Raw genomic sequence first — 24405 nt, 5'->3', positions numbered from 1 at the left:
TTTGATCTTGACCTACGGGATCCTTTTATTTTTATACAAAAATGATTTAATCAGATCTATACCGAAACAAAATAAACATGAAAGTTTAAAGATCAAAATAGAATTTAAGTCGGGATGGACGAACGAGAAAGGATTGTAATGGGTGGTTGGGAGGGGAGTTTGGTGGGCATAATTGAAGGGATGTGTGCATGTGGGATAGAGGCGATTATGGAGATGCACGTGAAAGATGAGAAAAAGGCAAATTAAAGGCCAAAATGCTCAATTTTTCAAGTGGGTGGGGGCTCTCCTTGTGTCATCTCCAAAGCCCTACTTCCAATTACGACGTCTTAACCAATTCGGGTTCGATATCGTTCGTTCTTTTCCATACTTGAGTTACGGAGGTCTAAAAATCTTAGGTTAATTTGTAAATTTCGTTTCGGTGTTATCAGTTTTCACTCAAAGTCACGATTTTTTTAAAAACAAAATTTCACCATTTCTGTAACGACTAATACTTAGAATTCGACACCCAACATTCCCTTGTGCATTGTAAGACCCCACATCGGTTTGGGGAGAAGAACGAAACATCTTTTATAAGGGTGTGAAAACCTCTCCCTAGCAGACCCATTTTAAAATCGTGAGACTGAGGACGATACGTAACGGGCCAAAGTAGACAATATCTACTAACGGTGGGTCTGGGCCGTTGCAAATGGTATTAGAGCCAAACATTGGGCAATGCGTCAGCGGTGTGTCAGTAAGGACGTTGGGCCCCGAATGAGGGTGGATTTGGTGGGGTCCCACATCGATTGGAGAAAGGAACGAGTGTTAGCGAGAACGCTGGGTCTCGAAGGAGGGGGGGGTGGATTCTAAGATCCCACGTCGGTTGGAGAGAAGAATGAAACACTTTTTATAAGGGTGTGAAAACCTCTCCCTAGTAGACCCATTTTAAAACCATAAAACTGACGACAATACGTAACAAGTCAAAGCAGACAATATCTACTAGCAGTGGGCCTGGGCCGTTTGCAAATGGTATAAGAGCCAGGCATTATGCAATGTGCCAGGGTGTGCCAGTAAGGACGCTGAGCCCCAAATGGGGTGGATTTGGTAGGGTGTCCCACATAGATTGGAGAAATGAACGAGTGTCAACGAGGATGCTGGGTCTCGAAGGGGGGTGGATTGTAAGATCCCACATCAGTTAGGGAGGAGAATGAAACACCTTTTATAAGGGTATAGAAACCTCTCCTTAGCAAACGCGTTTTAAAATCGTGAGGCTGACGGTGATACGTAACGGGCCAAAGCAGACAACCCAACATAAAATTGCTCTAAACAAAACAAGGTTAACTATGAAGTTCCTATAATTGAGCCGCCGAAAATGAATGTAACAGTCCAAACCCACACCTAGTAGATATTGTTTTCTTTGAGTTTTCTGTTCTCGGCTTCCCCTCAAGATTTTAAAACGCGTCTACTAGGGAGAGGTTTCCAGACACTTATTTTAAAAGTGGTTCAAATTTTAGATTTTATTGGTGAGCATATCTCGTTCCTCTGATTAATATACACGAGACAATCTCGACATAATTATTAAAATAAATAGACAATTTTAAAAGAAAAATGGTATTATTGTAAATTAAATTGTGTAAGAATGGGTCCAAATAGTTGAAGTACCCAAGAAGAGGACCACGCCCTAACTTTGAAGGGCGATGGGTCGCAACTCACCTTACTCATGAAAGCAACCAAACACTTCAATTATTCTTGCTCTCTCACATTCACAATTTCGATTCGAGAAACTCATCGAGCTTTCAGTTTCATGTCGAGTTGATTCGTGAATCTTAAAAAAATATTTAATAAATTCTCGAACTTTTCATTTTCGTTTGTAAATATTTAAATATTAAGAAATTTTATGTTTAATAAATTTTGTATGAGTAAAAAAAAATTGGATGCATTTTTAAAGTCGAGTGACCTTAAGACACAAAATTGAAAGCTTGAATACCCATTAGACGACGATACGTAATATCTATTACCGGTGGGCTTGGGTGATACATGTATTAGAGCCAGACACTAGGCAGTGTGCTAGCGAGATCGTTGGGCCTCGAAAGGGGTGGATTGTGAGATCCCAAATTGGTTAGAAAGAGGAATGAAGCATGCATTCCTTATAAGGGCGTGGAAACTCCGGAAGGAGGTGGGTTGTGAAATCCCACATTGGTTGAAGAGAGAAACAAAACATTATTTATAAGGGTGTGAAAACCTCTCTCGCTAGCGAGGACGTTGGGCCCTGGGCCCTAAAAAGAAATGGATTGCGAAGGGTATAAGGGTGTGGAAGCCTCTCCAACTAGTGAAGACGTTGGGCCTCGAAGGGCAGTAGATTGCGAATGATATAAGGGTGCGGAAACCTCTCCCACGCCACTGAGAGCGCCCGGCTCCGAGAAACGAAACCATATATATTTTGGAACGGACAACCTTAAATTATTATTATTATAGTGAAGGCTTCCTTGAATTATTTTTCTAACTTTAATGACATTTTCTTTTATCCCTCTCCCTACCTAAGATTTAAGGGCATTCTCTCTCCTCCATCCCTATAATTAATTTTAAGGGTGTGGACATTAAATGAAAATTAAATTAAAAATAAACCTAAAACCTATGAACCAATTAATACTAATAATAATAATATTATTAATAGTAATTAACCCGACTTAATAAAAATATTCTTAAATTTTATATTTATCTTTAAATATCTTTTAATTTTTTTTTTTTTTTTTTTTTTTTTTACAGTCAATACATGGATAGAAGAAATATATATCTTCGTCTCATAGATTATCTCAAAAATTTTAAATATTTTTAAAATTTTAAAGAATATTTTAAATTTTTAAAAAAATTTAACGTTAATGAAACTTTTGAAAGCTAAAAAAATATTTTAAAAATACTCGATATTTTTAAACAAGTTGAAAGTTCGAATGCTAATTTTATTAATTTTAAAAATTATTAATAATTAGCTAATTTTGTTTATATCTACAATTATTCATAATTATTTAATATTGGAAAAAACATAAAAATAAAAAATAAAAAATTAATGAACCAAGACACGTGCTGTCTGATTCTTGGTAGATTCGAATTTGATAACCCAACTTTGCTGGACCATTCACATGCACCTCCACGTGTTTTATCTTCTTTTTATTCTTTTTAAAAAAAAATATATATTTATTTATTTGCTCAAATTCTAACTATTTTATTTTTAAAATTTATATTTTGTAAGTTAGTTAATTTTTCTTTTAATTATTAATTAAAAGTTAATGTGAAATTTATTTTTATTAAAGAATATTTGTTCTAATTTTTTTTAATTATTATAAACTTTTTTATAAAAAAAAAATATTATTGTGGTTTTTTTATTTTTTTTCTCTCATTCTGTCATTACCTTAATCTTGATGAAGACGAAAGAAAGGAAAAAAAATAGTACACTTGTCGACGACCAGTGGCTGCGAGTGGCGAGACACCAACAATTAAGAATCGAGAAGAAGACGAAAGTAAGGAGAAAAAAAGTACGGTCATCAGCGATCGGTGGCTGCGAATGGCGAGACGCCAACAATTAAGAATCGAGAAGAAGGGAAAAGTAAGGAGAAAAAAAGTATTGTCGTCGGCGATGGATGACAATGAGTGGTGGGGGCGAGACGCCAACAATTAAGAATCGAGAAAATGGGGAAAGAAAGAAAAATTATTACCGTCAGCCAGTGACATGTAACTGCAGGTTACGAGCCGTCAATGATTAAGAATTGAAAAGAAGGAGAAAAACATTATCGTTGTTGTCGACTACACGTAATTATAGATGTCGAGATTAAGAGATTAAGTTGAATATTGGAAGGATGAAGACAAATGAGGAGAGAGAAAAAGAAAATATTTAATTCAAGAATTAAGAGAAATATATGAATATAATTATTAGTTTGAAATTTGAATTTAATTTAAAAATTTTAAAAATTATTATTAAATATAAAATTGAATTTTATGTTGAATAAAAATTATTTGGTTATTATAATTATCTTTGCATAAATGTTACTTTTATTATTTCCACCAATTTTACAATTTTATGAAAAATAAAGTTTCCACGTGGAGTGTTTGGTTCTAATGGTTGTCGAGTCATTTTCAAACTTTTAAGAACGTTGGGATAATTCTTTCTATTTCCTTTTTAAAATTTAATATTTATTATATTTTTGGTAAGATTCTGATATCATGTTAGGAACTACGAGCCCGAGCCTCCATAATGGTATGTTATTGTCCACTTCGAGTATAAATGTTCATGACTCAAAATGCATCATACGAATGAAGATATTGTTCCTTGTTTATAAACTCATGATTATCCTCTTAATTAGTCAATGTGGGACTCCCTTCCAACAGTCCTCAACACATTGTTCACATTGGACATTGGTATCGATCTCTAATTAATAAGTCTCGTCCTTTTATAATTTACTCTAAATTTGACGATTCTAAGGAGATCATCGTGCGGGCTTCGTATAATAAGGATTCCCGTTATGGCTTATTGATTGTGATGTCCCACATTGGTTGGGGAGACGCTGGGCCCCGAAGGGGGGTGGATTGCGATGTCCCACATTGGTTGGGGAGGAGAACAAATCACCATTTATAAGGGTGTGGAAACCTTCCCCTAGCAAACGCGTTTTAAAGCCTTGAGGTGAACCCCGAAAGGGAAAGGCCCAAAGAGGACAATATCTGCTAGCGGTGGATCTAGGTCGTTACATTGATCTTGATGTGTAGTTGGATAACTAGTTAGTGTTCGTGTTTTATGTGGGTTACGAGTATCAGCTTGGTTTTGTCTTTGTTTTATTTGTTACTTTGTGCCTTAACTTTGGGTTTATGCGAAAATAAACATTTAAAACTTCATCATAAAATACTGTCATGGATTTATATGTTTGAAAAGATCTTTAAACAACGTAACGAAATACTAAATAAAACAAATAAACATTAAAAGTAAAAATACTTTATACTAACCTAAAGTCTAAGAAATGAAATACCACTATCCTATGCATGTGTCGTGGTCTTTACTTGCGATGTCGTCGTCAGTCATACAAGGGTGTCTTGCCTTTACTTGAAATAGAAATAGCACACAACTTAAGTGTTTTAAGAAAAACTCGGTAAGTGACCCCACTATTGGAGTCAGAGAATGCAAACACATACAACTCATACTAAAAAAAACCTATTGTTTAAAACCATTGTAGAGGTAGCCTCTAGTCCAGACAAGTAGAGGTAGCCTCTAGTCCAGACAAAATTAGATGTACAGTACTTCCCTACACACAACCCACACGTGCGAGCATGAGTCCCCAAACAGTTTGCACCCCCTAGACCCATCATAGTTGGGCTAGTTATCCGTAGCCGGATGTCTGGAGGTCAGCAAATCTCCCGAGTATCATGCAAGGCATGATGATGATCATCATCATAGTGTACGCATTCGTACTCATCATCATAGATGGAAAGTAATCGATGAATACAAAATATGCATGAGATCCCTATAGTTTTCATATTAAATTATTCTTATGACACAACCCTATACACCATTCACACATTACCCTAGATAACATGCATGCATCGGTCTTCATACATTCATCATCATTAACATCATTTAGGGTTTACTTAGTATAATGCATAATTGCATTTAATACATACACATCATCTTAATATGAAATATCATCATATAACGTCATCACATCATCACATTATTTATTATTATTATTATTATTATTGGTTGTTACACAAAATAAAATGTAAAATTAAAGATTATTTTAAATTAATTTATGAAGAAATATTTAGAAATAATAGGATTAAAAAACGGCATTCATCACAAATTAAAATTTGGAAAAAAAAAATATTTATTTAATTTCAACTACTTATTTTTATTGGTGAGACAAAATATTATTTAAATGTTTGATCAATAATTAATAACCAAAATGAAAGAAAAGAGGAAAAGAAATTGCTAATTATTGGCCTCAATTATTTATAAGTCGGTGAATGTAATGATTTAAATAATTAGTTAAATATTTTAATTATATATCACGTTTTCTTTGAACCTTCATAAAAACCAAAAAATAAAAAATAAAATAAATATCCGAATAAATAAATAAGATTCTCAAATGGGTTCGGTTCTACGTTTCATCTATCTTCGACCCTAACGAAATTTAGTATTCGCGAGACGCTTTCTGAATAGGCTATATTGCTTTATATCTCTGTCCTTACCGTCTTACCGGTCTGTCGCTTTTTTGAGGTTCCTCTATTTATATTCCTATTTCTATTAGTTTTTTATTGTGACGTGCAGAGTTAAAAATATAGAAAATGAAACAACCGCTCACACCAGATAAGAATCGTAAAAGAAAAGTCTTGAACCTTTAAGTTTACTTATTATGATTAAATGGAATATTCATATTTTTTGTTTCGTTATTTTAAATTTTCGAAAAACACGCTGTCAAACAAAATAAAAGAAGATCAAAAGCTAGCTGTGACACCCGAGTAAAGTATGAGTCTATGAAAAAACGAGACCACCTCCAAATGAGAGAAATGTTGAGAGTATGATAACTAAAAAAAAAAACATTAAAAAAATTGAAAGTCACTGTTTATACTAATAAGATACACATTCCTTCTCGGTAAGGACACAGCTTTCCCTTTCGGGCTTCCCCCCAAGGCCTTAAAACGGGTCTGCTAGAGGAGGGCTTTCCCTCAAGACCAATGTGGGACATCACAGTCCACCCTCCTTCGGGGCCCAGCGTCCTCGCTGGCACTCTTTCCTTCCTCCAATCGATGTGGGACCGCCCCCAAATTCACCCCCCTTTGGGCCCAGCGTCCTTACTGGCACACCGTCTCGTGTCTACCCCCTTTCAGGGAACATCGAGAAGGCTGGCACATCGTCCGATGTCTAGCTCTGATACCATTTGTAACGACCCAGATCCACCGTTAGCAGATATTGTCTTCTTTGGACTTTCCCTTTCGAGCTTCCCCTCAAGGCTTTAAAATGCGTCTGCTAGGGGAAGGTTTCTACACCCTTATAAACGGTGGTTTGTTCTCCTCCCCAACCAATATGAGACATCACATTTTCGATGGCTTAAATCATAGGAAACACATGGTTAAACGTGCTTTACTTGAAATAATTATATGTTACGTGACCTCCTAAGAATTTTACTAAGAGGCATGTGAGTGAGAACAAAATAAGCTAGAATGACTCATGTTAGTCTGTATGGATATTCTCCACTCTTAAGAAGCAATGAGTAGATGACGTAGTCATGTCGTACGAGATGTAGGAAAATAGTGGGGCCATCTGGTACCGAATTCAAAATCTAATGGAGGAACTTAAAAGCAAATCGAGCCGGGGCCCAATCTCATAAGTTTCTCGATTAAATAAAAGCAAAATTGTAATTAAAAAATGATTAATTTTAAAAATAATAAATAAATAAATGGGAAGAAGTAAAATAAGTGTATTTTATGCACGTCACGAATACACATCTTAGATCTGAACCAGTTGTAAATATAAATTTTATATAAAGAAATAAAAAATAATTATATATAAATTATAAATAAATAAATAGAAAAAAAAAAAAAAAAAAAAACTTCACTCCATTGTACTATTCAGATCAAGCCTCGGCCAAAACCGCCGTTACCAAAACCAAATATGGATCTGAACGCTGACTCCGTCTCTCTGACTCTGACTCCTCCGTCTCTCTCTCTCTCTCTCTCTCTCTCTCTCTCTCTCTTTCCTTGTGACATATAGAAAGTTCTGCGACTGATTTCCTCCATTTGCATTTACTCATCTTCTCTACCTTCATTTCCATTAGCATCTCCTTCGATTTCTCTCTCTACGGATACCTATATGTCGTTTTTCTGATCGGAGCTTCGAATCGTCGCCGTCATGAACCGGAACTGGAGGGAGTCTCTTTCTGGTGGACGGAATGCTCCTCTGTTGTCGCAGCACCGTCGTGGTCATAGCTTCACTGGAATCTCTAGAGATTCCGATGAGAATCTGGATCTCTTCTCTAAGAATCGACGGAGTCTCTCTGTTGCTGCTTCTGATGGCTCTACTGATGGTAAGGATCCTTTCTGATTAACGGATTTGTGTGGATTGATGTAATGTTGCTGGATGTGAGTTTTTTTTAATTTTTGTTGTTGTTGCGTTTGGCCGTTGAATGAGGTTTTTGAAGTCTGTAGTGACTTAATTTGGAGGCTGTTGTAGTTCTGAATCTTATGGTTTTTGACTCAATGGACGGGTTAAACTGTGTGTTGTTGTGAATTTGGGATCCTTTTGCTGTTCGGCTTGGATCGTTCTTGATTAGTGTTGTTCTGCTTGTTTGTTACTCGGCGCGACTGTGGTTATTAAGTTGTTTGATCTGATTTTGATGTCAGCGCCGGTGAAATTGGGGAGGCTTTCAGTTGGATCGGTGAAATTGGCTAAGAGTGGGATCGACGATCTGCTGTCATCGACTGAGGGAGGAAAACACGATTATGACTGGTAACTTATTTGGCAAATTAGTAACGGCTTCAATGATTTCTATGTTTTTTTCTTGCTCTGGAATTTACTGCTTTTGACGCTCTCTTTCATCAATTATCAATGTAGTAGTCTCGAAACTATCTAAGATTTCATCTATAACCAAAGTATTTTGTAGGATTATCAATTATGGAGATGGTGAAGAAGTTGAAAAAAATGTCAGAGTCTAGAAATGCTAGGTATTTACTTGATCTATTTATGTGATCATGAGCGGGGGGCCCTTTTGTGTAATCCTTAAACTTTAAAGTATCTCTTTAAGAGTGATAATGACACAGAAGTAGAACATATATTGTAATTAGAAAGTTGCAAGTACATGTCAATGACTTGTCAAAAATATGAATACTGATGGTTGATGAGGGGTTATGTGAAGTAGATTCCAGCTATCCTGATCTTACTTTTAACAGGTAGTTCTTCTGTTTATTCTATCCTATTCACTGGTATTTATCATTCATACTTTCTTTTGTCCTGGTCTATGGTCTGAACGAGTCGCACATACACCCAGTACATGTTCCTCGACACTGAGGGCATTCCTAAAGGGCGGGCGATTTGGTGATATTTCTGATTGGCTGAGTGTTTCTAATAAGCGTGAACCTCTTCTTTTCTAGGGAAAAAAAGGGGTAGATCTTGATTGATGTTTGAAACTTCTAAGCTCGAGCTTTACCTGTCTGAGTGTGATGCACAATGTGTTCCGAAGCATGATTCTTCTCTGGTTAACCTTTGTGCTACAGGCTTCTCACACCACCTGGTACTCCTCTTTTCCCTTCATCCTCTGAAAGTGAAGTTCAATCCACTGTAGCAGCGCCAAGAAACAGCAGCTTAGTCAGGTCATCTTCGACAACAAAAGCTTCAAGGGTATGATTCTGCCTTCTTTACTACCTGCCATCTTCCTGAGTTGCATATGATCCAGTATCTTCACTTCAGTTATTGTGAGATCTCACATCGGTTGGGGAGGAGAACGAAAATCCTTTATAAGGGTGTGGAAACCTCTCTCTAGCAGACACATTTTAAAAACCTTGAGGGGAAGCCCAAAAGGGAAAGTCCAAAGAGGACAATATCTGCTAGCGGTGGGCTTGGGCCGTTACGGTTTTCTTCCTTCTATGTTGTGTGCTTCTTCGTTCATGACTTTGTGTAACTCAAAAGTACTTGTTAATGTTACTATACAAAAGCATTTCTCAAATGAGGTGATTCTTGATCCCTCTTTAGTTGAATGATCTAGGGTGTTAGTAATTGCTTTCCCCATATCTGTTTCAGCTTTCAGTTTCACAATCAGAGAGTAACAATCCTTCAAGGCCAGCTAGGAGCAGTTCTGTGTCTCGGTCCTCTGTCTCCACTCCCCAGTATAGTAGCTATTCCTCCAATAGGTCTTCATCAATTCTTAACACAAGCTCAGCTTCAGTTTCCTCTTACATAAGGCCTGCCTCCCCAAGTACACGCAGTGCATCGACTGCAAGACCTTCTACTCCATCTTCACGCTCGACACCATCGAGGTCCTCGACCCCTTCAAGAGCCCGTCCATCCCCCACCAGCTCCTCCATTGACAAACCAAGGCAACTACAAAGTTCAAGGCCATCCACTCCTAGTTCTAGGCCTCAAATTCCTGCAAATTTGAGTTCTCCTGCAGCTCGGTCGAATTCCCGTCCATCTACTCCTACTCGACGAAATTCCGCTCCTTCACTCTCTTCTGTTGTCAGCACTCCATCTTCTACATCACGTGTTCTATCAACGAATGGACGCAGTTCAACATCTACATCTCGACCAAGTTCCCCTAGTCCTCGGGTCCGGGCTGCACCTCAGCCAATTGTCCTCCCTGATTTTCCTCTTGATACTCCTCCAAATCTCAGAACAACATTGCCCGACAGGCCAATTTCTGCTGGTAGATCCCGCCCAACTCCTACATCAGTTAGAGGGAGTCCGGAGACTACATCGACTGTTACCATGCCTAGAAGAGCATCATCACCAACGGTCTCAAGGGGAAGACTAACTGACGCTCCTGGAAGGGGCCGGGTGAATACCAATGGACACCTTGGTGACAGTCCTGAAACTAGGAGACTTTCAAGTTCTTCTGATTTGGGCGGAAGGAGACCTGTGAAGCCTTCTACAACTACAGCAGAAAGCAACGGATTTGGGAGGTCTATTTCAAAGAAATCACTTGATGTGGCCATCAGAAATATGGTATGCTTCATCTTTTTTGTGCAGTTGGTTATGTGTTATCTTTTGTAATGAATTTCAACAATCCAATCTGCTTGTATGGTGCAGGATATAAGAAATAGCCCTGGGAATGTGCGCTCAGGTTCAGGCAGTACTCTATTTCCACACAGCATCCGAGCAGCAGCAGCCAGTCCCAAAACTCAGTCCATTGCTTTGAGTAACCCCGACGCTATCGATACCGACTTCCAAATGAGCATTAACAACATGGAGAGAGGAAACCATTTTCATAGACACTCTGCAACAATGGGAACCGAAGGAGGAGGAGAAAATGGAAGATTTTGTGCAAGCTTGAATCATATGGACATCTACGAAAGCTCCCGTTATGATGCAATATTGCTGAAAGAGGACTTGAAAAACACGAATTGGCTGCACAGTGCCGATGATAAAACGGATTTGGCTTCCATTTTGGATAATGGATTTGAAGCTCTGCCTGAGCCTTTTGGCCTCTTATAACATCTAAGATGATGATTGATGGGGTTTGTACTGTATTTTTCTTTATTTTCTTTTCTATTTAATTATCATCATCATTATTATTTTTGGCATCATTTTGGGTCTGAAATATGAAAATGATGGAATCTGCCCAATTGTGCAGTGAAACCTCAAAGGAGAGAAGATAAAAATATGGAGATTGTATGTGATTTCTGAAGATAAATTAGTTTATCCTCTTAGGAGGCTCTGTTATCTGCTATCTGAAGTATTTTTTGTGTATCCCAAACAATTTGTTTTGGGATAAAGTGGCATGTCATTCTGTCTTCAGAAAATTTGTGTTTCAACTTTTATATAGGGGTATTTTTTTTTTTTTTTTTTTTTTGGTTTAAAAACACGTCCCGTCCTGTAATTTCGTTAAATTAACAATTTAGTACGTAACGATTTAGTCCTTATATTTTTTTTAGTATGTAACAATTTGAGCCTTGTGTTTGTAATGATGTTAGTATGTAACTATTAGAATTATTTTTGTTTGGTTTTCTAAAGTAATTTTATTACACGATTTAATTTTAGATAATTAATTGTTGTTAATGAGTTGATTTTGATTGAATTAAATTATTAAAAAAAATTAACAATTTTAATTTTGATTTAATTTTTGTTTATTAACGACTCTATTACAAACAATATGCTTTAAATTTTAGGCTTTATGTTTATTTAAACAGATAAGAAATTAACTAATGATACATGTTTTTTTTTTTAAAATAACATTAAATTACAACTAAATATGAACAAAATCAACAAAATATGTCGGAAGGATTTATGTTTGTATGTAGAGATAGTTTTCTAGAAGAACTCCTGTTGGTCTGTAGAGATAGCCTTCATTCTTAAGAAGCAAGAAGTAGGAAACGTGACCTGACCATGTCGTAAAAGAAGCAAGAGAATGTCAGAGCCATCAAGTGTTGAATCTGAATGTCGAATGGTAAATATATGACGTTACAAACCATAAAGCTTGGATGTTCAAAGCCCATATTCATCTTTAAATCCCTTGAAACAAACAAGTCATAAAGAGAAAGGCCCAACCCAAAGTCATCGCTTTTGTATGTTTATTGTTTATTCGAAAAGTGACTAGTATCAGAAAATGCAATCATATACAATCATGATGAGACCTTTCATTTTATAAAATAACATGACTTTGGTCTCTAATTTTCGGTCTAAAGCGAATTAGATGTACAATACTTCTCTACACACGACTCACACATGCGCACATGAGACCCCCAGACGGACTCGTTGTACCTTTGGACCTAGCTTTAGGCTAGTGTACACTCATGTTGCCAGAAATTCGTGGAGAGAAAGGAGCGCACATAATATCATGGTGTACATAATATTGTAGTGTATGCACCTATTACTAATCATAATGAAAAGTATCTTGATGCACGTGACATACAAAATGCATGAGATCCTCATACCTTAAAATTGTGGCATATAGGAATGATATAAGTCATACCTCTGTTCTTTTCGTAAACATAATTTTCATGAATAACATACATAATCACATAAACTTGAAGTGATTATGAGCATAATGTGTGTAACATAACATACAGAGGTTTCATGCATCATGTAACATTGATTTCACACCAAGATTCATAACATGATATAACTGTCTCATGGTATAACTTATATCATAGTATAAACATAACATACTACACATCAAACAATCATAAACCACGACATGTGTAAGGGCCATAAGGCACACATCATTCATATTGTATACAGTTCATCCACAACCAAGCCATAGTAAAGCTACTTTACTTGGTTGATCTGAGTAGCCATACTAACCTTAAACACCTCAAAAGGTATAAAAAATGACTACATATCAAACCCAAGTCAGATCAGTCGAGCTAGAACTGCAAAAGAATATATTCTACTACTGACTTCGAACCACCAATAAGATGAAATAGAGCAATTATTATGATTATTGTAACTCCTAGGATGAGAAGTAGGTCCCTTGTTTTGTTTTTGCAGGAAGAGTTCCAGTATTTGTTGCCACTCGGTAGAGTGAGTCTACTTAGCGAACTGGCAGGACGCAGAGATCGATTGTTCCATATGAATCTCGAGAGCGGATGGTTGACCGCCGCCCCCTTGTCCGGGGAAAGCCTTGCTATCGTAACCTTTTCTTAAATCCGTTGTTCCTCAGTAACTCAATAGTAAATCGGTCAGCTGTATAAGTGAAGATTCATTTAATTAAAATTAAAATTAAATTTAAATTAAGTAAAAAATTAATAAGAAAATATGTTAGGTCAACCACTTCCACCTTGTTTAAGACAATAAATAAAACAAATGTACAAACAAATATCACCATTTTTGTCACTAAACATTATTAATTATTATTTATTTATTTATTATTTTTTTGTCTTTTAAAACTTTTTAAATAAATTAGCATTGGTTGGTGAGCTTTGAAAATGGAATATATTTCCTATTTTTTAATTATCATTTTTATTTTATTTTCTGAATTTATTTTAATTAAATAATTAGTAAAAAAATTAAATTATCATTAATATATTAAATTTAATTAATCCCAACCAATAATTTTGGTCCCCCACCAACAACATTGGGCATCCAATGCCCTATTAAACAATAATTGTTGTGAATTTAATTATTTTAAGAATCTAATTTTGTTTCCTCCACTTTTATTATATATTTATTAAAATAAAGTCTTACCTTAAAAAAAAAATATATAAATAATTTCAAACGGTAATATAATTTATGGAAAATAATTATTAATAAAAAACATACATTTGGTTGGTATTCCTTATTTAATTATTATGCATTGAATATTATAATTAAAAATGCTATGCGTAGCACTACCCTCGCTACAACATTATTGTACTTCTAAATTAATTTTTTTATTTTATTTATTTTTTCGGATCCCAAATAGAAATTAAATATTTTATTTATTTATTCACGTTGAAGCGTTAAAAAATTTCGATGACCTGAACCCGTTCAATTTACAATCAAAATCGTGGAGCTGGGTTTAAAAAATGTTTAAACTCGAGCCCACTCAACCCACGAACACTTCTATAAAATTATTTTATTAAAAAAAAAGAATTATGGTCAATTTTATTATAAAATATATTCATTTTCTATTTTATTAAGATAAAAGAATATTCTTTTTTTTTTTTTTGTTTTAAAATATTATTCGTATCTTTCAAATATCTAATTTTAAATCTTAAAAGTAATCTTGGTTTATTGTTTATTATTTTAAATTTTTATTTGTTTTTTTTATTATTTAATAAATATCAATAAAAAAAATAACTTTAAATGACCCGATTTAATATTTATTAAATATAGAAACTCGTTTTTTTTTTAATTTCAATAACATATGAGCGTTGAGAGTTTTAAAGCTTAAATCTCTTGATCGATAATAAAGCGACGTTTTAATTTTAAATTTGTAATAAAAATAAAAAAAGAATTATAGTCTTTTTTAAATTATTTTATTTTACACGTAGAAAATGAACTTGAGCGTAAATACAATAAAAGTTTAAAATAAAATAAAATAAAGATAATAAAGTACAATAATTTATTATTATTATTATTATTATTATTATTTGTATTTTTATGAGAACAACTCACCAAAAGCTTGGAAATATTTGTCGGTTGAATTAAAAAAGAAAAAAAAAAAAATATATATATATATATATATATATATATATATATATATATATATATATATATATATATATATATATATATATATATATATATATAATAAAATAAAACAAATAAATACTACAAAGCCATAGATTTTGAAAATGGCTTTCAACCACCACCTTTCTATTATTATTATGAATATTCAATTCTTACCCAATTGAAATGTGAATTAAAAAGGTTGATATTTGTATATTTATTTTTTTATTTTAATATATATATATATATATATATATATTTTTAAGATAATGATTTCTATTGGGTAAAAATATATATATATTTGAATTTTAATAACGTTTATAAAGAAAATAATGAGAATAATAAAAATTAAAATGTTTATAAACTAAATTTGAGTAAAATAAAAATAAAATAATAATCAATTTTGTGGTCATTCCTACTAATAGAGGGAAAGCTTTCAAAGATGTTCGGAAATAATTTTGAATTATGAGACGTTATGTAATCTTTTTCCATTCTTTTTATTATTAGTTTGTTGTCATTCTCTTTCTTACCGACCTAGCATCATAGTTGTCGGTTTTTTTTAGTTCAAGAGTGAAAATTAAACTATCTATATTTGAAATGATAATTAGTGTCTTATTCACTAAGCTATGTTCAAATTGGTAATTTATGTGTTATGTATCATTGTCAACCTTAAAAGAGGTTTCCATACCCTTATAAGAAATGTTTTTTTCCCCTCTTCATACAATGTGGAACCTTACAATCCACCCCTTTGGGACCAGCGTCCTCGTTGGCACACCGGCCAAAGTCAGGCTTGATACCATTAAACAGCCGAAGCCACAACCGAAGTTAGACTCTGATACCATTAAACAGTTGATATTGAGTTGAATTTCACCGCTAGTAGATATTGTTCGCTTTGACCCTTTACATATCATTGTCAACCTCATTGTCAGTAGATATTGTCCACTTTGACCCGTTACATATCGCTGTCAACCTCATGGTTTTAAAATCCTTCTTCTATGGAGAGGGTCTAGCCCTACTCCGATCAGTACCTCACACTGTTTAGTAATTGACTGCTTTGGCCCGTTACGTATAGCCACTAACCTCACAAAACGCCTCTTCCAAAGAGAGGTTTCTATATAGTTATAAAGAATGTTTCGTTCTCTTCTCCCATTAAAAATATACCTAAAAATTCCCTTCCCCACTCCAAATTAATTCATATAAAATAAAAAATAAAAAATAAAAAAAAACCCAAAAGAAAATAAAAAAGAAATTAATTTCTTTTGCCTTTTGGAGTTTTGGGGTATGCTAAAAAAATTGGCTGAGAGATTACAATACGAAGAAAAGAACACCGATTCAGGGCGGCGTCTGAGGTGAGGGAAATGCGGTGGCGAAACAGAAGAGGCGGCGGCAGCGGCGGTGGTGGCTTCACGGTGAAGCTTGAGCGCAACGGTTGGGTAGAAGAGAATCTGAAGACCTCAAAAAGAAGGGGAAAAAGAAAAGAAAGAAAAATTAAAAGAGGGAATTTAAAGAAGAAAGAGAAGGAAAGGTATTAACAATGGAACCAAACCCCAACCACCATGGCTCACGCAGTAGGTGTCTGACTTTAATTTACTTTCTTACGATCGCGTCTTCTTCTTCAAGCAATGCCGTTAAAGGTCCGGCTTCTCTCGCTATATCTCTCTTTATCTATTTCTTTGTTCTTATTTCCACTCAATTTGGCTGCTCTACAATGCTCTTGTTCAATGCTGTTCATCATCTTCTAGGTTTCCTTTCTCTCTATCTCTCTTCCCCTTGTCTGCTTGTTGGATTTTGTGTTTTCTAATGTAGATTGGCTTGTTTATGTGGTTTTCTAATTGGGTTTTCAGATCTATGAAATGGGTTTTGGAGTGTTTGAGGTAATGCTTTCTCTGGTGACTGAAAATGAGTGAAAGATTAATGGATTGTTTGGGTTTTTTGGTTCTTCCATGCCTGAATTTCATGTTGTTTCGGAAAAAGGGTAATGTAACGACCCTAGATTTCTACTTATCTTGAGTTGCTACTGTTGCTACTGTGATCATAACGAATCATTTTCATGTTTTCGAGTTCATGGCAGTGTTTTGAGTTGAAGTTGTAAGTGTCTAATTCTATGTGAGTATAGATGATGATGAGGGTAGCGACTTTGGGTAAGTAGAGTTGCTACCGTCATCATAACGTCATCATTTCCATGTTTTCGAACACGTAGGTCCATAAGATGGAGTTTATGTTTTATGTTGAAGTTATAAGTGTCTAATTCTGCGTATGTGTATAAATGATGATGAGGGTAGTGGCTCTGGGTAAGTAGAAATCTAGAGTCGTTTGTCTTCTTCTCCATTTAGCTATGTCTTAGAGTTATTGTTTTCGTTTTCTTGTCTTCGTTCCCATTTCACATATTTAGTTTGAACTTTCTGGATTGTTGTTTTGATTTTAGGACGATGTGTAAGATCCCACATCGGTTGGAGAGGACATTCTTTGTAAGGGTGTGGAAACCTCTCCTTAGTAGACACGTTTTAAAAACCTTGAGGGAAAGCCCGAAAAGGAAAGCCCAAAGAGGACAATATCTGCTAACGGTGGGCTTGGGCCATTACAAATGGTACTAGAGCTAGACATTGGGCGATGTGTCACCAAGGAGATTGAGTCCCGAAGGGGGTGGATTGTAAGATCCCACATCGGTTGGGGAGGAAAACGAAACATTCTTTATAAGGGTGTGGAAACCTCTCCCTAGCAAATACGTTTTAAAAACCTCAAGGGGAAGCCTGAAAGAGAAAGCTCAAAGAGGATAACATCTGCTAGTCGTGGGCTTGGACTGTTATTGTTTTGATCACATATTTGTTATATATAACCATGCTTGTGATAGAACGTTGCTTGTTTTTCTTTGCATCGAGATGATTCCGCTGATTCCGATCGTTTTCGTGTTTGAAATTGATAGCAATAGTTCCTGATAATGGTTATTACTCTGCAGGGAATAGAACTTGTTGAGGTTACCCCCAGATTTCTTGCTACCACAATAGGCCTCCATTAGAAATCCTCCATGAGGCTACATTCCCTTTTTGCACCATTTTTATTCTTACTTTCCTTCATTGAGGCTGATCTAAACTCAGACAAGCAAGCTCTTCTCGAGTTTATTTCGACCGTTCCCCACGGTCGAAAAATCAACTGGGATCCCTCTACCCCGGTCTGCACGGCTTGGGTTGGCATCACGTGCACTTCCAACCTCTCTAATGTGCTTGCTCTCAGGCTGCCTGCTGTTGGACTGTATGGTCCGATACCCGCCAATACAGTTGGAAAGTTAGGCGCTCTTAGAACCTTGAGTCTTCGATCTAACAATCTTAATGGGAACGTTCCATCGGATGTGCTATCCCTTCCTTCCCTAAAGTTTATATATCTTCAACACAATAACTTTTCTGGTCAAATATCTTCTTCCCTGTCTCCTAGCCTTACCTTCCTCGATCTGTCGTTCAACTCTCTCACGGGAAACATTCCGACATCGATACAAAATCTCACGCAGCTCACTAGCCTCAATGTTCAAAACAACTCCCTGACCGGATCCGTTCCTGATATCGGTCACCTAAAGCTTAAACTATTGAACGTGAGCTACAACCATCTTAGCGGTCGTATTCCCGCTTCACTGCAATCATTTCCTCCTTCTTCCTTTGAAGGGAACTCACTGCTATGTGGCTCACCTCTGAAAAATTGCTCACTTGGTGCTCCCTTACCTTCTCCATCTCCCACTTCTTCGACCCGGCCGAAGAACGAAAAGAGAATAAACATTGGAGCCATCGTTGCCATTGCCTTGGGTGGTTCTGCATTGCTCTTCCTCGTCACGATATTGATTGTCGTCTGTCGTATAAAGAAAAAAGATGGCGAAGTTAGTACCGTTGCTGCGAAAGGAAAGGGCAAAAGGAGTGAGCAACCAAAGGAGGATTTCGGAAGCGGGGTACAAGAGCCCGAGAAAAATAGGCTCGTGTTCTTTGAAGGCTGTTCGTATAACTTTGATCTCGAGGATTTGTTAAGGGCCTCCGCCGAAGTACTCGGTAAAGGGAGTTACGGGACTACTTACAAGGCGATCTTGGAGGATGGAATTACAGTGGTAGTAAAGAGGTTGAAGGAAGTGGTAGCTGGGAAGAAGGATTTTGATCAACAAATGGAGATTGTTGGGAGAATCGGCCAGCATCCGAACGTCGTGCCTCTCCGTGCCTATTACTATTCGAAAGACGAGAAGCTTTTAGTTTACGATCACGCCATTGCTGGAAGCTTTTCCTCATTACTCCATGGTATGCTCTATTGAATCTCTCATCCTATCTCTTGCTTTTATGGATCTTTTGCTTCTTCCAGATGAACCGAAACTAATTCAGCTCATGTCTCGTTACGCAGGAAGCCGAGACGGTGGAAGAGGGCCACCGGACTGGGAAACTCGAGTGAAGGTTTCACTTGGGTGTGCCAAAGGCCTTGCACATATCCATTCATCAAGTGGGGGAAAATTGATCCATGGCAACATAAAGTCCTCTAACATCCTTCTTACACAAGACATGAATGGTTGTATTTCAGATTTTGGCTTGACTCCTTTGATGAACTCTCCAATCATTCCCTCTAGAAGCGTAAGTTATCGTGCTCCAGAGGTGATCGAGACTCGAAAGTCAACTCAAAAGTCAGACATTTACAGTTTCGGAGTCGTTTTGCTCGAGATGTTGACTGGGAAAGCACCATCCCAATCGCCTGGCCGCGACGATGTCATGGACCTTCCTAGATGGGTCCAATCTGTGGTTAGAGAAGAATGGACATCTGAGGTATTTGATGTAGAACTAATGAAGTATCAAAACATTGAAGAAGAGCTGGTTCAAATGCTCCAAATCGCAATGGCGTGTGTGTCACGAGTGCCAGATATGAGACCAACGATGGAGGAAGTTGTTAGGATGATCGAGGAAATCCGACCATCTGACTCGGGAACTCGACCATCATCAGAAGATAACAAAGACGGAGACGGGGACGGGGACGGAGACGATGACTTGAATACTCCGACCTGACCTTGTAATCGTTCACAATGCATCCATTGTTCTCGAGAACCCGAAACCTTCATCTAACAGTAAGTTATTGTGTGTGTGATGCAATTTTTTTTTATATTTGGAGGGTCTTATTGTTTTGGGCTATGATTGGTTGTCTGTATCGTCTCTTGTAATAACCATTTCAAAGTTTTAATCATTAATTATCAAATTTGAATCCTAGGTTTCCTGTCGAACATCATCATGTTACAAGGGTTGACTTAAAACTTCCCAACACAACACAAACAGGTTGACTTTTTACACAAGGGCGTTGACTTTATTACATAAAGTTGCAAAAAATAATTTTTTCGGAATATTATATTACAAGTCTTCGACGAGGATTTAACTTTATGACTCTTTAGATGATATACAGATTTTTCGAAACTTTTTTCTGCCATTTAGAACGTTATGCAATAAGATTTTGAAATACGTCTAATCTAAAAGCTTAGTCCAAAATTTGGTCAGATGGGTCGAGCTTAAAGACGTGACATTAGCTTAGCTTAGACCGGACACTAGTGGATACGAAAAATAAACTATTCGTTTTTTCAAATAAAGGTTGCATTTTTAATAAATTTAGTGTTTTAGGGTTTGAAACAATGAATCATTACGAGTTCCTGGATAACGAATTCATCTTAAAGAAATCAAAATTGATGGACTAAAAATTTCTTAGAACAAAAATTCCTAAACATGAATGTGAAGTAAAAAAAAAAAAAAAAAAAAAAAAAAAAAAAAAAAGAGATAGTGATAAAAGAAATGGAGGATTTGGGATCGCTATAAATATTTAAAGTCTTCTTTCATTGCTTAGCGATTGGCAAAGTTCTTCGGTCTCTAAAGTTTGTCAAATTCCAGAAAAAATCAGAGGGTAAAGAGACCGACGAACAAGCAGCGGTTTCTGGGGGCCGCCCTCGATCTGATTCGGAGCTTATTTCCCTTTCCATAGCTCTTTCCCGCCGATCCCGATCTTCATCGCCTTGTTGATCGCAAACCCTTTTGTTTTCTCAAGGTATTTCTCTCATTTCCATCCGATTTTGTTGGTTTTTTTTTTGTTAATCGCATATCCCTTTGTTTGCTCTGTTCTTAGCTTGATGGATTCTTTGAATCATCTCGTTTTCTAATCGATTTGATGTGTAGATCATGGCTTCGAAGCGTATCTTGAAGGAACTGAAGGATTTACAGAAGGATCCGCCCACATCTTGCAGCGCTGGTATGGTTGTAAGCCTTGATCTCTTTATTTGATGATCTATATTGACTATTTTCTTCCGATTTTATTGCTTTTTGTTGTGTTGATGTAACTGGTGATATCAGATATGGTTCTCTTTAGACTTTCCCTTTCACTCGAGGTTTTTAGAACGTGTATGCTAGTGAGAGGTTTGGAGGTTTCCACATCCTTATGAAAGGTATTTCTTTCTCCTCTCCGAGCGATGTGGGATCTCACAATCCACCTTTCAGGCCCAGCGTCCTCGCTGATACTCGTTCTTTTCTCTAATCGATGTGAGACCCCACCAAATCCATCCCCTTTGGGGAACAACCTCCTCGCTGGCACATCATCCGGTGTTTGGCTCTGATACCGTTTGTAACGGCTCAAGCCCACCGCTAGCAGATATTGTCCTCTTTGGATTTTTCCTTTCGGACTTCTCCTCAAGGTTTTTAAAAAGCGTTTGCTAGGGAGAGGTTTTCACACCCTTATGAAGAGTGTTTCATTCTCCTCCCCAAACGATGTCGGATCTTTAAGTTGATTTCAATGAAGGAATGAATGAATGAATGAATGAATTGGTTTAGATCCTGTCTTGATGTGAACGTGTTTTTTCTTTCCTAGTTTTGAGCTTGGGATGTTTTGTTTTTTTGTTCTTTTTTTGTTTGTCTTTGCTTTTGAGGATAGGTCCTGTAGCTGAAGACATGTTCCATTGGCAAGCAACCATTATGGGACCATCTGATAGTCCTTATTCAGGAGGTGTTTTTCTAGTCAATATTCATTTCCCTCCAGATTATCCTTTCAAGCCTCCAAAGGTGAATGATGTTTGTCTTCTGTTTGTTGCTTTTAATGATCTGTGTAATATGATTATATGTTTCTTGTCTTGTTTTCGAGTAAATAGGATCGCGAGGTTTAATGATTGTGTTTTGTTGTTCAGGTTGCTTTTAGAACCAAAGTGTTTCATCCAAATATCAATAGCAATGGAAGCATTTGTCTCGACATCCTTAAAGAACAGTGGAGCCCCGCGCTTACGATTTCTAAGGTTCGTTTGGCGTTTTCTTGAAATCACCCTTGGCTTTTCGTTTGGTTTCTAAATCTGGATTGAGATTGTGTTGTTTGCATAGACATAGCTGTTTAATGTCGTGTTTGAGATCTATATGCTTCTGCCATTAGTGAAGTTATGTGTATCATCGATGCCTACTCGTCTGAAGTTCCCTATTCGTATGGCTTAAAATTTACGACCTGGGTTGTATGACTTAAAATCGTCATCGGATGGACAGCGTATTTCAATTTGTTCTTTTCGTTTTCTTGGGTGTCTGTTGTTTGATCACATAAACAATATGAAGATTTCTTTGAGCCATGGTTTCTCCATGCAATTGGGAGGTCTTTTTTTGTTTGTTGGTATGTTGGGTCTCTGAGTCCTACCTATTGCATTGTACTTATGGTCTACACCCTACTAATTCGAGGCAGTCGAGAACCGTTGTAAACTTGTGTTTCTACCCCAATAAGCGTTAAGGAAGTAATTGTGTTGTTAACCGCTCAAGCCTATTGTTAGCAGATATTGTGCTCTTTGAGCTTTTCTTTCTGCGCTTCCCCTCAAGGTTTTAGAACGCGTCTACTAGGGAGAGATTTTCACACCTTTACAAGGAAGGTTTCGTTCCCCTCTCTAACCGATGTGAGATCTCACAATCCAACCCTTCAAGGGCCAGCGTCCTCGCTGGCACACTGCCTAGTGTTTGGTTTTGATACCATTTGTAATAGCCCAAGCCGACTGCTATTAGATATTGTCTTCTGGGCTTCCTCTTAAGGATTTAAAATGAGTCTACTTGGGAGAGGCTTTCACACCCTTATAAGAAATGTTTCGTTCCCCTCCTCAACCAATGTGATATCTCACAATCCATCCCCTTGGGGGGGCCCAACGTTCTCGTTGGCACACCACTCGGTGTTTGACTCTAATACCATTTGTAACAGCCCAGCCCAAAGCTAGTAGATATTGTCCTCTTTGCTTCTACTCAAGGTTTTAAAATGCGTCTACTAGGAAGAGATTTTCACACCCTTATAAGGAATGCTACACGTAGAAGCCCTCATTCTACCCACAATTCTAATAAAGAACAAGTTAAATAGTTGAGCTTTATACCCTCACTATAACCATTTGATCATTCAACAAAACCCCATTTCAGCACCGAACTCGCATTCATATCGACTTCATAACGGTGTTCATGAAACAGGTCCTGCTCTCCATATGCTCATTGCTGACCGATCCAAACCCAGACGACCCTCTTGTACCGGAGATTGCACACATGTACAAGACCGACCGAGCCAAGTATGAAGCGAGCGCACGGAGCTGGACTCAGAAGTACGCAATGGGTTGAGACGGTATCGTAGCTTGGTGTCGGTGATGGATGACGCTGGTGGCGGTATCTTCGACCTGCCATCCTTCTGTATTTCATGGTTTCTCCAGTTATTTGGGTTGTGTAGGTAACTTAAAACCAAAGAAACAAACAAGTCTTGTGGTTTTCTTCTCTTTGCCACTGGAATTTATGAATGAAAGATGCAAGCACTTTGTCAAATTAACTGGATTCAACATTCCTCTTCGTTGGAATTTCATTCAAGCAGTTATTTATCCCTTACAACAATTATTGTCCTTTTTTTTTTTTTTTTTTTGTGTACGTTTTTCGTTCGTCGTTCTTCGTTCTTCGTACTTGAGTTTGATCGTCATTTGGTCTTTAAAGTTTTTAATTATTACATTTATTATTGTATTTTGAGTTTAGTTATTTCATTTCGATCTAAAATTTAAAATTTTATGTTTTATTTCTTTTTAAATTAATTATTTAATTATCGTGAATTTTGAGTTTAGCCATATATTTCCTTGTGCCCTTAAAGATGATGTTGTTTCGTTCTCATTAGTTAAAATTAATAAATTGTGATTGAAAGGATCTAATGTCAATCTTAGAGTCGTTCGAGTATTAGTGAAAGAAAAAAATTTCAACATAAGTATAGCTCAATAATAGAAGGTCTATCCTTATCAACTATTTCATGTCGCCGTCTTAATAATTATAGTACGAGTGAGTATATAAATAGTTGGATTAAACTTAAACGTTCTTTACTGCTAAGCCATCAAGAACTATAACTAAGAGTATCAATCGTGTAATTTCGTTGATGTCATGTAGGGTCGAGTAATTGACATTTGCCCAACTCCTAATACAAGTTCGACATGACTTTTTATAGACACAAATCTAAGTTCGACATGACTTTTTATAGACACAAATCTAAAGGATTATGCGCTAAACTTCTTTAACATTATACGAACTTATTGGTCTTATTTTTTAGAAATCAGTCCCCTTTCCTCTTTCGAGTGCTTTCAC

General features: G+C 36.5%; 3 protein-coding genes across 4 annotated transcripts; all 3 read left to right on the top strand.

The window, feature by feature from the left end:
- The first annotated feature begins 7587 nt into the window (after positions 1 to 7587).
- LOC111803190 (serine/arginine repetitive matrix-like protein) lies at positions 7588 to 11515 on the top strand. Its single transcript, XM_023687483.2, has 5 exons — positions 7588 to 8039; positions 8356 to 8461; positions 9226 to 9349; positions 9749 to 10669; positions 10754 to 11515. Exons 1-5 carry the CDS (start codon positions 7865 to 7867, stop codon positions 11156 to 11158), a joined length of 1731 nt encoding a protein of 576 aa, XP_023543251.2. The 5' UTR covers positions 7588 to 7864; the 3' UTR covers positions 11159 to 11515.
- Positions 11516 to 16118: 4603 nt separating this feature from the next.
- On the top strand, positions 16119 to 20045 carry LOC111803189 (putative inactive receptor kinase At5g58300). Of its 2 annotated transcripts, none has more exons than XM_023687481.2 (3): positions 16119 to 16449; positions 17772 to 19083; positions 19184 to 20045. In XM_023687481.2, the coding sequence occupies exons 2-3, from the start codon at positions 17841 to 17843 to the stop codon at positions 19831 to 19833; spliced, it is 1893 nt and encodes a 630-aa protein (XP_023543249.2). In that variant the 5' UTR covers positions 16119 to 16449; positions 17772 to 17840; the 3' UTR covers positions 19834 to 20045. The 2 variants fall into 2 exon arrangements, with proteins under 2 accessions (XP_023543249.2, XP_023543250.2); XM_023687482.2 differs by having other exon boundaries at positions 16442 to 16557.
- A 595-nt stretch (positions 20046 to 20640) lies between these two features.
- LOC111803188 (ubiquitin-conjugating enzyme E2 28) lies at positions 20641 to 23610 on the top strand. Its single transcript, XM_023687479.2, has 5 exons — positions 20641 to 20851; positions 20980 to 21052; positions 21728 to 21855; positions 21978 to 22082; positions 23269 to 23610. Exons 2-5 carry the CDS (start codon positions 20983 to 20985, stop codon positions 23410 to 23412), a joined length of 447 nt encoding a protein of 148 aa, XP_023543247.1. The 5' UTR covers positions 20641 to 20851; positions 20980 to 20982; the 3' UTR covers positions 23413 to 23610.
- Positions 23611 to 24405: the final 795 nt, after the last annotated feature.

This window comes from Cucurbita pepo, chromosome 10, assembly GCF_057944985.1.
Source record: "Cucurbita pepo subsp. pepo isolate OVF chromosome 10, ASM5794498v1, whole genome shotgun sequence".
Classification (NCBI taxonomy): Eukaryota; Viridiplantae; Streptophyta; class Magnoliopsida; order Cucurbitales; family Cucurbitaceae; genus Cucurbita; species Cucurbita pepo.
The sequence above is the reverse complement of the archived record's forward strand: the minus strand, read 5'-3'. Positions and strand labels throughout refer to the sequence as shown.